General features: G+C 38.0%; 1 protein-coding gene across 1 annotated transcript in view; it reads right to left on the bottom strand.

Annotated features, from left to right (window-relative positions):
* Positions 1-17197, bottom strand: part of LOC149252749 (E3 ubiquitin-protein ligase BRE1-like 2) — an 88410-nt gene that overhangs the window by 19354 nt on the left and 51859 nt on the right. Inside the window, exons 13-15 of the mRNA XM_089459790.1 lie at positions 10560-10754; positions 9994-10066; positions 9778-9864 (exon numbers count right to left, since the gene is read on the bottom strand). Coding sequence (XP_089315916.1) covers positions 9778-9864; positions 9994-10066; positions 10560-10754 — 355 coding nt within the window. The remainder of the gene's footprint in view (positions 1-9777; positions 9865-9993; positions 10067-10559; positions 10755-17197) is intronic.

Genomic DNA, 17197 nt, shown 5'->3' with positions numbered 1-17197 from the left:
CTACTTCCGAAAGGGGTTCTTTACCATCCCCATCTTTCCCTGAAGTAGTCAAATTTTGACTTTCCAAGGGCCTTTGTGAGGATCTTTGCCACTTGTTCCCCTGTAGGAGTGTAGCTCAACTGTACAGCTCCTCGTTGGACACAACCTCTGACAAAGTGACATCGGATATCAATATGCTTTGACCTATCATGAAATACTAGATTCTCAGAGAGTTTCATGCAACTCTGATTATCACACATGATCTTGGTCGCCTCCATATTTCTTCTAAATAGGTTTTCCAACAGTTTTCTAAGCCCTATAGCCTCACACGAAGTTGTGCTTGCTTCCATATATTCTGCCTCAGACGAGCTCAGAGCCACGGACTTTTGTTTCCTACTGCACCAGGAAGTTATTCTTGATCCAATGTTGAAACAGTACCCAGAGGTACTTTTCCGATCCACTAAACTTTCTGCCCAATCTGCATCAGTAAATCCACTCAACCTGATATCCAACCCCTTGTTGTACATGAGCCCATAATCAACTGTTCCCTGTAAATACCTAAAAACGTGCTTGGTTGCTACCCAGTGAGCCCTCTTTGGTTCCACCATGAACTGACTAAGGGTGTTGACAGCGTAGCAAATATCTAGCCTGGTATTGACTAGATACATCAGGGACCCTATAAGTTGTCGGAATAGGGAGGGATCGACATCCTTGTCTTTTGATGCATCAATCTTCTTCCAGTTGGTGATCATTGGCGTAGCCATAGGTCTACAGTGTCCCATCCTGAACCTTTTCAAGATTTCTGTAGCATACCTTCCTTGCCCAAGGAAAATTTCTCCTTTCTGCTGCCAAACTTCAAACCCTAGGAAATAGTGTATTCATCCCAAATCCTTCATATCGAACTCTATGGCTAGATTCTTCTTGTAGTCTCCAATGAGTCTGGATGATCCTGTCAAGAAGAGATCATCCACATATAATACTAAGATAAGTGGCTCGCTCTCTACGCCCAGATAGTAGAGATTTGGATCTGTGTCACTCTAGACAAACCCCATCTTCTACAAGTAGCCATCTATTCGACCATACCACACTCTTGGTGCCTACTTTAGTCCATACAAGGCTTTCTTCAATCTACATACATGAGACTTCTTCTCATGAGTTTCAAAGCCCTCTGGTTGTTCAATGTATACTTCTTCTATTACCCCATTCAAAAATGTCGTCTTGACATCCATCTGATGGATCTCCCATCCCATCTAGGCTGCAAGAGATATCACGATCCTAATATATGTATACCTGGCTACTGGGGCAAAGGTTTCCTCATAGTCAATCCCTTCCTTTTGAGCATACCCCTTAGCCACAAACCTGGCCTTATATTTTTCAATACTACCGTCCGCAACGTATTTGATCTTGTAGATCCATCTTGAACCTACCACAGATCTGTCTTGAGGCCTTGACACCACCTCCCAAACATCGTTTACCATTATGGAGTTATACTCCTCCACCATCACATCTAGCCAGACCTGATGCTGAGTTGCCTCCTTGAAGTTGGCAGGCTCTCCATCCTGAGCTATTAACGCCTGATACCTCTCTAGCTGTTTTCGCTCCCTTTTACTGTTCCTTGGCTCTCCAATGAAGTTCTCTGCATCACAGAGAATCTAACGAAGTTCCCTGCTGGTTCTTTCTCTGCCAATAGGTGCTTTCATACGCTCCTCTTCCTCATCCTTAGGATCTTCCTGATCTGAGGAAGGATTCTTCACTTTCGTTGGTTGACGAGGCATGACCAACGCATCCTCTTTCGACTGCTCCTTGGAAGGCATTCTGTGAGATCTTTTGAAAGCCCCGTCGTCCATGAACTTTACATCTTGTCGTACTACTACCTTCTTGCTCCCTGGAAGATAGATCCTGTATGCCTTAGCATTCTCACTATATCCTACCAGATACCCCTTTTCTATACTCTGATCCAGTGTCTTCCTCTTTTCTTCAGGTATGCGACAATATGCCAAACTCCCAAATATCCTGAAATGACAGACTTCAGATGTCTTCACAGTGAAGACTTTCTCTGGAGTAATCTTGCCCAATGCCCAATGAGGAGTCCTATTCTGAATGTAGACAACTGTGTTGCATGCCTCTGCCCACAGGAATTTTTGCATATCCTGATCATACAGCATGGCCCTAGTTGCTTCTACAATAGTCCTGTTTTTCCTTTCTGCCACCCCATTCTGCTCCGGACTGTAGGGAGTTGTCCACTCTCTTCTAATGCCCTCCTTAGCGCAATAACCAGTAAGTCCTTATCGACATATTCTCCACCATTATCTGAGTGCAAGACTTTTATTTTCTTACCTGTCAAATTCTCCACTAGAGCCTTGAACTCCTTGAATCAACAGAAAACCTCATCCTTGGTTTTCAGAAAATAGATCCAAATTTTCCTCGAGTGGTCATCAATGAAGGTAAGGAAATACTTGGCATCGCTGAGAGCTTTGACGGACATAGGTCCACAAATATCCGTGTATCAATCCTAGTACACTCTTGCCCTTGTGGTTGCTCCTAGGAAATGCTGCCTTGGCATACCTTCCTAGAGCACATCCCCTGCATACATCATCTCGTTCCGTACTCAGATCCAAAACCCCTGTTACAGTGCTCCTGAGAATTCTCAGAGCTCCATGGTGCAAGTGACCCATCCTCCTGTGCCATAGTTCATTCAAGTCTTTGTCCCCATGACTACCTATTAGTGCCATTGAAGATTCTAGTTGTACTTTGTACAACCGATTACTTTTGATCCCGATCTGCACTTTCCTTTTCCAGCTCGGGTGTTTGACATATACCTTTCCCTTGATGAAGTAGACATCATAGCCATTGCCTTGAATTTGTGACACAGAAAGTAAGTTTATCCCAATCCTGGCACATGCAGCACATTTGTGGCACGGAACCGCTCTCCCGATTATGTCTGAAAAACTATGGTACCCTTTCCTACTAGAGTACACTTTGCCTTGTTCCCCATGGGGATCTGAAAGTTCATCTTCTCTTCTCAATATTATGAGAAACACTCCCTGATTCCCATCATATGCCACGAGGCTCCATTGTCTATATACCATACTTCTGATGATGCAGCACTAGTCATGCACGCCACTTTTTTTTCCAACCTAGAAGCCAACATAGAGAAATCAAAATCTCTCTCTTGTGCAATCTTCTAAAAATCTGCATGAGTCCCCTGAGGTAGATGCCTATGCATCGTGGTCTCAACCCATAACTGATTTTCCCTTTCTACCTCTAATTACTTGCTCTGATACCATGGGAAAATTCTAGCACTACAGCAACTAATTTACTTTTCCTACTTATTTCATCATAAGTTATTCATGAAATTACTTCAACAAACATTAAAATAAATATTGCTGCAAATATCACACCGTAATACAGAAACAAACATATGCACACATTGACACAGCTATTTTGGACTAATGTCCCCGGAAAAACCCAATGTGGGAAAACGGGTGCAGCAAGGGAGGATTTTATTATTTAGTGATTTTCTTGTACAGCAGGGTGCCAAACTGGCTTACCCACAGATAGACAAACTTCCAGCACTTTTATAAATCCAGCGTAGGCCCTACTGACCTCTGCTACAACTTGAAACCCTCTGTGTCAGCCTGCTGAGGCTCTTCGCAATCTCTCTGGGCCTCTGCGTCACTCCTGCAACCTCTGCGTGGATGACGCAGACCCTTCTAGCTCTGCACAGTCTCTGTTGCCTCTGCGTGGCTTCCTATGGCTCTGCGTCTGCCTCTTCTGTGTTGATCTCTTGTATCTTTGTTCCGTACTTGGTGCCTCCTAACTGCTCTCCAAACCACTGGTTCAATTCCTCAGCAAACCCACTCCAGAAATTTCTCAAAAATTGAACTGACCGGTCTCCCTGAGTGTTCTCCAAGTGCCCCTCAAGCCTCCCCTTATACTTTTTTTGTTGACATCTCAACAGTCGAGATTAAGTCCTTAATCAACGGCTAAGATTAGATCTGGCTTGATCCATGTCTTTTGGACCATTCTAACACAGATTCATATTAATACACATTAATATTTTATTTTCCCTAAGTTTAGACTTAGGGACTCCATTAAAAATATTAATTATTTTAATATCTCCTAATCTGTTTAGAATCTGCCCAAACCCTTTCTGGGTATTGGAGATCTTATGTGCCCCAACCTTTCCACCAAATTTCGTGGCTAGAGCACATCCGATGCTACCCCAAATCAACATTACAAAGATTCTAATTGTAACAGATCCAAGATTACTAGGGTATTTTATTAATAGAACTTGTAGATTGTTTTAACATTTGCATATAAATTCAAACCTGTGTTTTACTGTTGAATTTGCTTAGATTGGTTGGAACTAAATCTATTACACTGGTTGGTGGAATTGTTGGATTAGACTATTGGGTTATTTCATAATTGAAAGTCAATTATGTTTATTGAAAATTAAACCATACGCATTGAATTAAATTGCTTGTATAAGGGAGAAATTTTATTTGAAACCCTAGTTACTAAAGAGATTCTGGGACAAAATTTCCCCTTTTACACTACATACGATTGTGGAAAAACTTAGCCCTTTTGAAACGCCTATACAACCCTGGCCCACCTGGTGATTCATAGATTGGTTCACAAGTTTTACACTTTGATAACATGTTAATTTCCTGCAACTAGCACCCAACAATTAGTTCCTAGCAGATTTATCATAGACCTACTAAATAAATGCACAACTAGGTTCTTAACACAATTATTCACTGGAAGCAAAATATTAACAACCAATCTCAATCACATGTGACACATACAAATTTCACCCAATCAAATAAGTTTTTCATTAAATCTAAACCAAAACCTACTTGGGCTCTCGTCTTGGGAAAATGTCCCAATTGAGAAATTTGTAGTTACAACATATCCTAAATTTGATCTAGCTTATCAAGCCCTAGATCTATCCTTGGTCTCCTTGGTTGATCCAGATCTCCTATGTTATACCCTTGCACCTTTCTCGCCCCTGACACACTTGAATCTCACTCCTCACTTAAGAAAATCCCTCTTTCAATGGTGTGCGTTGTTGTATGGTGTGTCTTCCTCCTCTCCTTAAACTTACTTTGATAGCTTTACATTGAGTTAAATCCCTAACCCTAATCTCCAAAGTAATTAATAATTGAGGTAAGATCTCACTTCACCTAAGATCAACATTTAAGATTAAAACATAATCACTAAAATAAATACTTCACTATTTCCTAAGTTTCTTTAGCTCAATAGCCAACATAATTAATTGTGTGCTTTTCATAAGTTAGACTTATGCTAAGTTACAATAGCAACTTAATACTTCAGCAAGTGTCCTAAGGAGAGATTGGGCGACTTTTGCACGCCTAAACACTTAGCCCGATACAGAACTAATTACCCAAGCTACAAACATCAACAAAAATAATTTCCTTTTAGCATGGTGGTTTGTCTAAAACACAAAGCAAATGTTGAGGACCACAACCAATGCCAGGCAAACCTTAGCATTTGGCCCTACATCTCTAGGAATATCCAACATTGGGACCAATGCTCAATATCACCCTCATGGCCTAACAATCTTTGGGGCAAGGGGGCAAGGAAGTTGTGGTGATGCACCATATGTTCCCTCACATATATATCTGGGAGATATCATTAGGTTATATTATTACTAATAATGCCATCACCAACCATCACAATGGAATAATTTCCTTATTAGCTATTTTAAGTCATCAAGGATTATATCGATTTACTTGCCATCAATCCACATAAAACATGCCATAGGAAACACAAAATAATCCATAAACCTATACCGTTTAATAGGTAGCCGCATTGTATTGTTGATGTGTACATGTCTCCCATAAGCCATTTTAATCATAAAATTGGTCATCACTTTCAAGCATCATAATCAACAAAGTAGTTCTACAGATCGTCATCAAGCATCCTTTGTTTTTGTCAACATGAATACAAAATTCTCTAGATCATAATATATTCTACATTAACAAAACCTTCAAGATAGTAAATGTCTCCAAAAGTCCATCAATTTACGATCTAATGGTAAATAGGAGCACTTATCAAGCAAATGATCCAGGTTCTATCCTTGACATGAATGAGCTCTCAAGCACTTAACGTTAGGTACAACTCTCAGAGATTTCAACAAAAAGGATATCTCATTGGTCATTATGCTTAGATTGGCCTAGGTTTTAACGTTTGCTTGCATTTGATGCTAGGAACAAGTCATGGAAGCCTTGACAAAAAAAAAAATCACAATGGTCATCATGTATAAAATAAAAGATGCTCCCTCATCAATTTCTATAAAACCAAAGAGAATGTAATAATATACAACAATGTCAATATCCAATATATAGAAGCTTAGTTTAATCACAACTTGTAGGCAGAGAGATAAAAAAACATTATGGTGTAAACAAGAGATACATAGATATATAAAATAAATTTAAGTATAGCATATTAGATAATGCACACAATCGAGATATAAAGCCAATGACATAAAAACCATCCAAGACTCAATTCATCAAACATCCACTCCAAACAAACAGCTAACCCCCTTACAAATTGAATAAATACTTCCCTTCTAGATCTCATCCAATCTCCTCTCCACATGTTTCCTTTATTTTGACTAAATATCATTTTTTACCCTATAAGAACATGAGTGTTGAAAATTTCTAAATAAGCAAACTAAAGGCATATGCTTGTTGACCTCATTAATACCTCCCATAACATTACCTCACTAATAGAATACACAAACAAAGGTCAAGTGAACTATTAATGCTTTACTACATTTCGAAAATTATATGATTGGATCAAAATTGGAGTTGCAATAGAAACCTCTCAAAGAACAAAAACCACTCATCATTTCAAGTGGACACCCCACGCATCATTTGGGACAAATAAAGCTAAGGAATTAGACACGAGTGTTGAAATTTGGATTTAAAGAGAAAAAGTCTCAAAACAGTCATTTGAAAATTGAAGTAGTTGTTGTGAATAATAAAGTAAATATTGAAATTTTTTAACTAACTAGTAGTTGGGAGAATGGGAAGGCTAGTTAAAAGTAAATTAATAGTGAGAATTCAGAATCCTAATAGAATTTAAATCGCTTTTCATAGAGGAGTTATGATATCTGACCCTATGCTTGGCCTAAGGATTTACCAAATGTGTTGCTCTTGTGTCAAATCTTACATAAGCCGAACTGGTAGATCCCTCAAAGCCCATCTCAAAGAGCATATTCCTGACACAACCCATAATCACGTCGCTAAGTGAGTTATTGAACACCACTATAAATCTAATCACCTAATTTGCTTTGGCCAAACCAAAACTCTTGCCTTAGCACCACATAACTCCTCTCGTATCATTCAAGAAGCATTGAAAATTGAAAAACACCCAAATAATTTCAATTGTGCGGATGGTTTCAAACTCAACCAGATTTAGAAGACCATCATTCAATGTCTTGATCATTACGACTCTTGTCTCTTGCCTTTCTCTAATTAACTTTTTATTTTACTAGATTAAAAATAATATATATACCTTGTTTCCTTCATAATCTAATATGGTCTTTTTACCTTGTTTTCTTCATAATCTAATATAGTCTTTTTACCTTGTTTCCTTCATAATCTAATATAGTATATTTACCTTGTTTCCTTCATGTTAATCCCTCCCTTTCATATATCATAACTCCTCTATGAAAAGTGGCTAAAATTCTTTCATGATTTTCACTATTAAATTATATTTAATTAGCCTTCCCGTTCTCCCAACCACTAATTAGTTAAAAAATTCAATCTTTATTATAATTAGCATTTATTTAGTTAATTTTCACAGTGGTTATTTCATGAGTTTTCCCTTTAAACCTAATTTCTAATACTCTTTTCTAATTCCTTAACTTTATTTGTTCCTGATGATGGGTGAAGTGTCCACTTGAAACGTCGAACACTTCAAAACCATCTACACAGTTGTGAAAACATACATACTCAAAAGTTGATATTGTCTAACCATGAAAACTTTTATGTTGTATCCAATCATTCTTAAAATTCAGTAGGTATCTTAGGCTACGAATGATAAACTCATTTCTACCACATTTATCCAATATTCACATAAGAATATATGTGCATCAACTCTATTTTGTATAAAAGTCATTTTGTCTTTCATTGATATTGATACAAATTAGTTATTTTTTGGGAATTCATTCCAACATTCACTATCCTGATTGAGAAGGTTGTCAAATTCTCTGCCCTAAAAGCCCCCACTATTGTTGAATTGTTCTTGAATCTGTAAATGGTTTCGGGTGGTATATGTGAAGGAGGAACTACACAACAATATCGGTACCAAGACCATCTATCTAAGCATACACATCATCCAAAGGTAAAAAAAAAAAAAAATTATAGAATAACCATATAATTATACGACGACAGTTCCTGTATCTTGGGAGTTCACCCCCTGGGATCCCTCGTCATCAAGGACAAAGGTATGGATTGGCGACATCCGCACAATGAAAGGGTTGCCCTAGCAGGCATCAAACACATCCCAAATGAACCCTATCAATTCTCTTGCCAAAATAGGGTACAATCCAACGACATCTAAGAAGGAATCCTCATGCTTAACAAGCCCCAGAAGGGGCTAACACAACGTTGCTTTGGCACAACGTACACACTGTGACCCCAATAGCACAAGTTCTAATAAAAAAGCAAATAAATAAATAACCTGCATGTTTTCTATAAAATAAGCTTCCCCAAAACCAATTCTTTTTCATATGTTGTGAGATTGTTGTGTGGAGCTAAGATACTATTGTTTGGAAAACCCCCTCCCACCATTTGAATTCAATATTGCATAATTTCCAGCCAAGATGCCATTGTCTAGAGCTGAGGTAAGTGTTGATTGGAGCTAACACAATGTTGCTTGGTGGTATAAACTAGTGTAGTTTGGACTCTGGAGGTAAAAAGTGTGTTGATCTGGATGACAACTTTTACAGACAAAGACATCGCCGTTTGAAGGCAGAATGTCTGTTTGAAGTTCAGTTTGTTGCTTTGGAAAAGGTTATTTGATTGCTACTTGCTAGGTTGGAGATTCATCCCCGTCTCTTATTTTCTTATAATTTCTCCAGCAACACGAAGACAGAACCATCATCTTTTGCATATACCTGCTGTTCATTAGAAAAATAAAAAAGACAGTGCCATTTGAAGGCAGAGTGTTTGTTTGGAGTTTGGTCTGTTGCTCTGGAGAAGGTTATTTGATTGCTGCTTGCTAGGTTCAGGATTCATCACCGTTTCTTATTTTCTTATAATTTCTCCGGCAACATAAAGACAACACCATCATCTTTTGGGTATACTTACTGGTCAATGACTATGATTTCACATGATTGCCACTGCTGTAAATGTAGACCTTAATGTGGACAATACTCCCACCTTTCAAAATACCTAGACTTGAAGAGCCCTTCCAAATTAAAATGAATGAGAATACTCAGTCAATTGAAGTTAATTCTGTGGGGGGTCTATTCCACTCCATAAAGAAGGCATATTGTGATAGAAAAGTACAATGATTTCAGAATCCATTGATAACTTTTCTCTACCCCTGACACGGTCCACAAGAATTCTTTCAAACAGGAATCCTCAGTGATATGAACCGCATATTATAGATGCATCGAAATAAAAAGACATCAGAGGTCTCTGCCATAATCCTTAGATTTCAAATACAAAATCTCAGAAAATAGGCACACCTACATATTAATTGTGTCAATGCTTATACAATCCAATATACACCGATGAAGACAAACTCTCCTTTACATACCTTGATATTGTATTCATCTCGCTCTGTAACCTGTTGGAGCAAACGTTGATTCTGGGTCTGCATGTCTTCATAGGCTTGGCCAATAGTCTGTCAGAATATCACAGAATGCAAAAATTACTGTTCCAACTTTCATGTTTTTACTTTTTATCCCGATTTGATTTCAAATATAAGAAAGCAAACCTCAATCTTAGAAATATTTAATATAAGAAAGCAAACCTCAATCTCAGAAATATAAGCCTCTCCTTCTTCATTTTTAGCTTTCAGTGCTTCAGTGAGTTCAAATGCATCCCTGCATGAAGCCAGATATTAAAAAACAGTAGGGGTAATTTAAAAAGACTCCGTACCTTCTAATTGGTAATATTCAACATAGAAAATTCAGTAAGACTGCACACACTAAGTTAAGTTTTTCAACAGCTAAATATAGGATATATAAGGTAACACCCCAGTCATGCCAGTATTTCAAAGCAAAATTATGGACGACAAAAGAAGCAAGCGATTTCAGGAGACAAAAAATTTGGCAAGTGCATAACTTTTTCTTTCTGAGAAGATTAGAAAGGAGACTGAAGTAGTTTGGGGATTACACTGCTAGCCTGATTAAAAAAAAAACAAGAACAAAAACAATTGAGTCTTACTTATAAATTTGAAGCAGTTCAATGCTCTCAACTACCAAACACTACCCATAAAGAGTTGTGAATTACATACTCTAACCAATGGTCACTTTTAAAGCATAAATTTACAACTGATCATGGAAGGATATAGCACTCTTGGGTAAGAGACGCTACCTCTCTGAAGCATCAAGCCTCTGTCTCCAGCATGCCATCTCAGCCTCAGCAGCTGCAAGTCTCTGTTGGCAGGCTGCTTCTGCTTCATTGGCTGCTTTCACTCGCAACTCTAAACTGTGTTCATCCAGAGCAGACTTTAGCATTTCGACCTGTGCCCAGGCTTTGCATTCTGCCTGCCTGACTTCCATCACATCCCTGCAACATTGGTATTATTATAAATCAATACTTATATCTTTCCTCCCACATTCGTGTCAAAAATATTATAAACAACATATGATATACGAAAGTGTTTTGAAGATTGATGTGTAATTCACATTTAATACACAATAATAATGTGGTCAGAAAAAGGAAGGGGTGGGAGAAGTACAATATAATAGTGCGCAAATATTCTATAAACTCATAACAACCACCTGCAAAATTATGATAAGATCTGATATATCCAAGTCGGTCATTATCCATGCTGAAGACATCCGAAAGCAATAACTAGTAACTACTAACAGCTTCGTGGTTGTAAAATACCAACTGTGATATATCCTTAACTTTATTTATATTTTCAAGCATCTGGATATGACAAATGATGCACAAAACAATGTGTGCTAAATCCAAGGACCAACAGTTATCATTCTAATTGCTGCCTAGGGCCCATTATACAAGAAAATTTCATCTGCACAAAAAACAGATAAAAAGTTTAGCACCACAATCTTCTGACAACTGTTAATCAGACATTTTTGGCAATAGGGCCGAACATCCAATGGTGATGAAACCTAACAGAAAGATGTAAATGTGGCCTCAAGCACCGAGGACACATGCGTTGTCCTTCATTTATAGATGACATTCACAATTATTAAGGTAATGAATAACAACCTCAAAGCAGATGAAAACCGTGGCACTGGGTGCAAGTGATAAAATGATAACAGATCAGCAGATGATGAGAAACAAAGACAAATTAATCATGGCAAAAGTTAGCCATGCCTAGGACTCCATCAGTGATGTTCACAATAATGAAGGTAATTAATTAAAAACCTCAAAGCAGAAGAATGTTGAGAAAAATCGGTACCAAAGAAGTATTTCGGAAGCATTTATCCTTTTGGCCTAGGGAGACACTTTAATATCCTTTTTGTCTAGGGAATATGAGTTTATTAATGTCTTAGAGAAAAATTACATTTTTTATAAGATATGTACCATATATTTTAATTTATTAAAGTCACATGGGTTATAAAGTGACTTTATGTGAAAAGTACTAAAGTGCACTTTATACATTATTAAAGTGACTTTTATGTTTTAAAAGACACTTTAGGAGAGAAAAAGTGCACATGGTAAAAAACAAGTAAAAAGGTACCTAGGAGTGTTTTAGACTTTTAGTGAAGGGAACCACATGAGGGAAGGGGTCAAGTGGGGTTTGATCTCATCCATTGATCTCATGTGCTGAGATTTAATCTCAGCCCTTGATCTCTAGGGTTAGGTATCTCACAAATGAATGACAAAAAGTAAAAGGAAAACATTTTATTCTTCATTGATTCTCATGTGTGTGTGACATTGAGAAGCTCAAGGAGAGAGCGTAAGAGGAAGGGAAGGAGAGCTCGTGTAGAAGCAAGGAGGGAGGTTTTTGTTGCAGGTCTGAAGGAAGAGACTCAGCATATAACAAGGAACAATACCACAGCAGTTTGAACCTCCTGAAAGCCGAATTTAAGCCAGGAAGGGAGCTCGAATTCCAGAAGTCAATACAGTGTCACAAAATCCCAAGATGAATCCCAAAAATTTCGGGTATTTGCTTTTAAGCAATTTTTCAGTGGTTGTAAGGTAGGTTTTGTGAGTGGTTTTTTAGGCCAAGTTTAAGCCTAAACTCTGGGAGGAGTATAGGTCGAGTTCAGGCCTAAAACTGAGGTGATTCCCAGGGCCTAACAGCATAGTTGTTGAGGCTGAGGCTGTTCCTACTATCTTTTCGGGCCTGTACAGCTAGATTTTCAAGCCAGGTTTCTGAGCAGATTACAGTGAATTTTGGACCAGGTTCTGAGAGGTTCCAGCACGTATTTCTGGGAGGAAACTGACATTTATCTGAGGGTATAGTTTCTGTAAAGAAAGACCGAGTTTCCAGGCTAACTGTGACTGTCAAGTGATACATTTCTCAGTGGAGAAGGAACTGAAAAGAAGGTACAGTTACTGTAAAGTAAGCCCGAGTTTCCAGGCTAACTGTGACTATCACGTAGTACATTTCTCAGTGGAGAAGGAACTGAAAAGAGGGTACAGTTACTGTAAAGTAAGCCCGAGTTTCCAGGCTAACTGTGACTGTCAGGTGGTACATTTCTCAGTGGAGAAGGAACTGAAAAGTGGGACATATTTTTCAGCTGTGTATACCCAAGTTTGAAGTGTTAACTGTGCACTGTACAGAGATTAAATTCCAGCATTGAAGGAGTAGAGAAGAGGCTGAAATATCAGCTACAGGAGAGCAGACTGTGAGTTGAAAATATCACTCCAGAATTTAGTTGAAAGAAAACCTCAGAGAAGCTTCTTCAAGGGAAGAGATAAGGTGGATTTCTGTTGTATTTTTGTTGTAATAAATTTCTTAACAAGCAAATAAAATCCTCCTTGAAGACTGGTTTCCCCTTGTGGGTTTTCCAAGGTCAGTTGACTAAAAATAAGTGTGTAAAATTTATGGTCTGTGCTTGCTCATTTATTTCCTATATCAGCTAATTGGAGAAACAGTATAGCCCTTATGTTTCTTGTTGAATGCAAACTAATTTGTATATCTGCTACATGTTTATGATGGGTTTTGGGCATTAAACCATGCAAGGACTTGAAACTGGGTTGGGCTATAGCACTTGCATAATTTTCTACATGGTATCATAGGTTGGAAAGCTCTGGAGCTGAGAAAGGAGTCTTCAGATTTGAGGAACATCAGCTGATATTTCAGAGCAGCAAGCACCTTCTGCTAAAATAGTTTGAAGGCCAGCCTAAAACCATCTTCAGAAACCCAAAAGACAGTTGGTTGAGAGGGAGAAAGGCTGCCTAGTGACAGATTTGTGAGAGATTTGAAATTTTTTGTTTGTTGTCAGAGTCATGGCGACTGGTATAAGGGTGGAGGATAGATTGGCAAGGGCAAAACACTTTAGCCTATGGAAGGAGAGGATGACACTTCTGTTTGAGTTGGAGGTATGGGACATTCTGGAGAGTTATGTGCAACTTTCTACAGATCCTGTTCAGTTGACTGAGTTCAACAAAAAGCATGTAATAGCAAAGAGTATCATTCTCGATGCCATCAGAGACCACCTATTTCCTCATGTGACCAAGACGAGATTTGCCTACCATATGTAGGAGTCCTTGGTCACATTACACTAGAGTTCCAACGAGAACAGGAGGATAGTATTGAAGAAAAAGCTAAGAAACACCAAGATGACCAAGACCAACAGTGTGACCTCATACCTCACCAAGATCTCTCAGGTGAGAGATGAGTTGGCTAAAGTGGGAGAGGCTATCCCTAAGGACCAGTTGATCAGGATCGCACTAGATCGTTTCACCGAGCAATGGGATGGATTCATACATGGCATTGTTGTCAAAGAGCACTTTCCAGACTGGAGGAAGTTGTGGGATGGTCTCATCCAAGAAGAGACCAGGAGGAGTGCCAATAGTGACAGCCAAAGTGGTGGGAAAGATGAGGAGGAGAATGTCGCCCTTGCGACTAAGGGCAACAAGAAAAAGCAGGGGTCCACAAGTGGGGTGGCCAAGCTGCAAAAGAAGGAAGAGAAGTCCGAGAAGGACATGAGCAAACTGAGATGCTTTGCTTGTGGGGAGATGGGTCACTATGCTTCTAAGTGTCCCGAGAAGGGGGGGAAGAAGAAGAAGGATGTCGCAACATCAGCTAAGGTGGAGGAGTTTGCCTTTAGATTTGAGTCAGAGTTTGTGTCGGTCGTGAACTTAGCTACTAGTCCTATATCCACGAGTGTCTGGATCATAGATAATGGAGTATCTAGCCATATGACCGGAGTGAGGGAGCACTTTACGAGTCTTACAGAAAGTATAGACTTGGAGGTGGTGCTTGGAGATGTCACCAAGGTCATAACAGCTCGAGTGGGGACTGTATCCTTTCAAAGGGGGTCATTGCCACCTCTGAATGTGATAGAGGTCCTCTATGTACCAGGGCTGAGGAGGAACCTGATATCGGTTTCCTATATTGAGGACAAGAGATATGTTGTGGTGTTTTGGGATGGACAGATGTTGATGAATCTCATGGGATCTAGCATAGCATCTGCTAGAGTGGTTGGTGTCTGTGAGGTAAGACTTTACAAGTTCTTGTTTCAGCGTTGCAAGACCCTGACGAGGTCACAAAAGTGTGATCGTGTAAAGCAGCAGGTTCATGGGAAGGAGGAGGGTGATCATGTAAAGCAACAAGTTCCTGGAAAGGCAAGCGCACTACAAGTTTCAAGGTCCACTAGTATACGTTCACAAGGGTTAGGAGGATTACTAGATTCTAGGGTGACAAGTTCATAGAGTGTAGATCTTTGAGTGCAGGATCTCAAAGTGCAGGGACTCTGAGTACAAGATCACTACAGGCCACAAGGGCATCTTCATCAAGGCCATAGGTGTCAAGGGATGGAGATGAAGCCCCCACATTTGTTCGGGAAAATTCTCCAGGGAGGAGGAAGCCGAGAAGGCTTTATGGTACCTTGAAGGAAGCACGAGTCAATGAGGGAGAGCAGATCACAAGAGAGGTTGGGTGGTGATGTGGCAAGAGTATTGTGTGACAGGATGGTACCAAAGGGTGAGCATATACACTTCAAAGATAAAGATGGAGTGGTGGGAAACAACTTCTCGGTAAGAGGAAGTGTTGAGAAAAAATAGTACCAAAAAAGTGTTTCCTAGGAATTTATCCTTTTGGCCTAGGGAGACACTTAATATCCTTTTTGTCTAGGGACATTATGATTTTATTAATGTCTTGGAGCAAAATCACCTTTTCATAAGATATATACCATGTATTTTAAGTTATTAAAGTGGAGAGTATTGGTTGACAGGATGGTACCAAGGGGTGAGCCTATCCACTTCAAAGATAAAGATGGAGTGGTGCGAAACAATTTCCTTGGTAAGAGGGAGTGTTGAGAAAAAATAGTACCAAGGAAGTGTTTCCTAGGCATTTATAGGAGACACTTTAATATCCTTTTTGTCTAGGGACATTATGAGTTTATTAATGTCTTGGAACAAAATCACATTTTTATAATATATGTACCATGTATTTTAATTTATTAAAGTCACATGGCTTATAAAGTGACTTTTATGTTTTAAAAGCTAAGTTACCGGATCCGGCACAGGCAGGTGGAGTATTGCCGGATCCACGGATCTGAACCGGATCCGGATACGGATACTCCAAAATACGGTGAAAATACATATTTTTTAAATACACAGATTTTGGAAACCGCTAGCCTTTACAGGATACGGATCCCGCCGGTTTAAGCGTTAACCAGGGAATTAAATTTTTAATACATTATTCAATTATTGTTATCAGTTATATATAATATAGCGTAGCGTAGTGCGGGGTACGGGGTTAATATATGCACGGTTATATTAATATATTCATATTGTAATATTACAGTTATATAATATATTTGTATGTTAATATAACAGTTATATATCGGGGTGCGGGGTTAATATATGCACGGTTATATTAATATATTCATATTGTAATATTACAGTTATATAATATATTTGTATGTTAATATAACAGTTATATGATATATTCGTATATTTATTATTTAATATTTATATATATATGTTATATAACATTATAATAGCAGTTATATTAATATTTATTATTTAATATATGTTATTTACTGTTTAATGTTTAAGGTTTAATATATTAATGTTTAATAACAGTTATATATATTATATTCGTATATTTATTATTTAATATTTATATATATATATGTTATATAACATAATAATAACAGTTATATTAATATTTAATATATGTTATTTAAAATTTTAAGCCATCATGTTATTTAAATTTTTAAAATGTATTTAAAATTTAAATTTAATTTTTTTTAATGTATTTACAATTTAATTTTTAATTGTTTATGGATAATATTAATATATTATAATTTGACCTTTAAATATATTATAATTTATCCTTGGACCTTTTTGTTACTTTGTATGAGGGACGATGCACCATTTCAATGTTTTAATCTTCATATTTATGATTTTATCATTCAATGTTCTAAAAACTAAAAATGTTTGATGGTTTCATGGAGTATTTGATTTTTTAGCTTTAAGGTGTTTTTTAAAAGTTTAAATATATATATATATATATATATATATATATTGTACGTGACGTATCCTTGCCGTATCCGGATCTTAGATTTTCAAAAAACTAGCGGATCCGGATCTGTATCCGTATCCGTATCCGTATCCGTATCCGAATCCTGGTAACTTAGTTTAAAAGTCACTTTAGGGGAGAGAAAAGTGCACATGGTACAAAACAACTAAAAAGGTGCATTGGTTGGACCAGTTGGGTAACAAAAGTCTATCGGAACATATGTGCGTCAAATGATTATTCAAATGGGCATTTAACATATTATTTAACATTGATAAATGTCTGTCGGAACATATGTGCGTCACGCGATTGTTAGCCTCCAGGTCCCACGTAAATTTAT

The sequence above is a fragment of the Pinus tabuliformis genome, chromosome 7 (assembly GCF_031772625.1).
Source record: "Pinus tabuliformis cultivar Carrire ecotype Pingquan chromosome 7, CPIR1, whole genome shotgun sequence".
Taxonomy (NCBI): domain Eukaryota; kingdom Viridiplantae; phylum Streptophyta; class Pinopsida; order Pinales; family Pinaceae; genus Pinus; species Pinus tabuliformis.
This window is presented reverse-complemented; position numbering and strand designations above follow the sequence as displayed.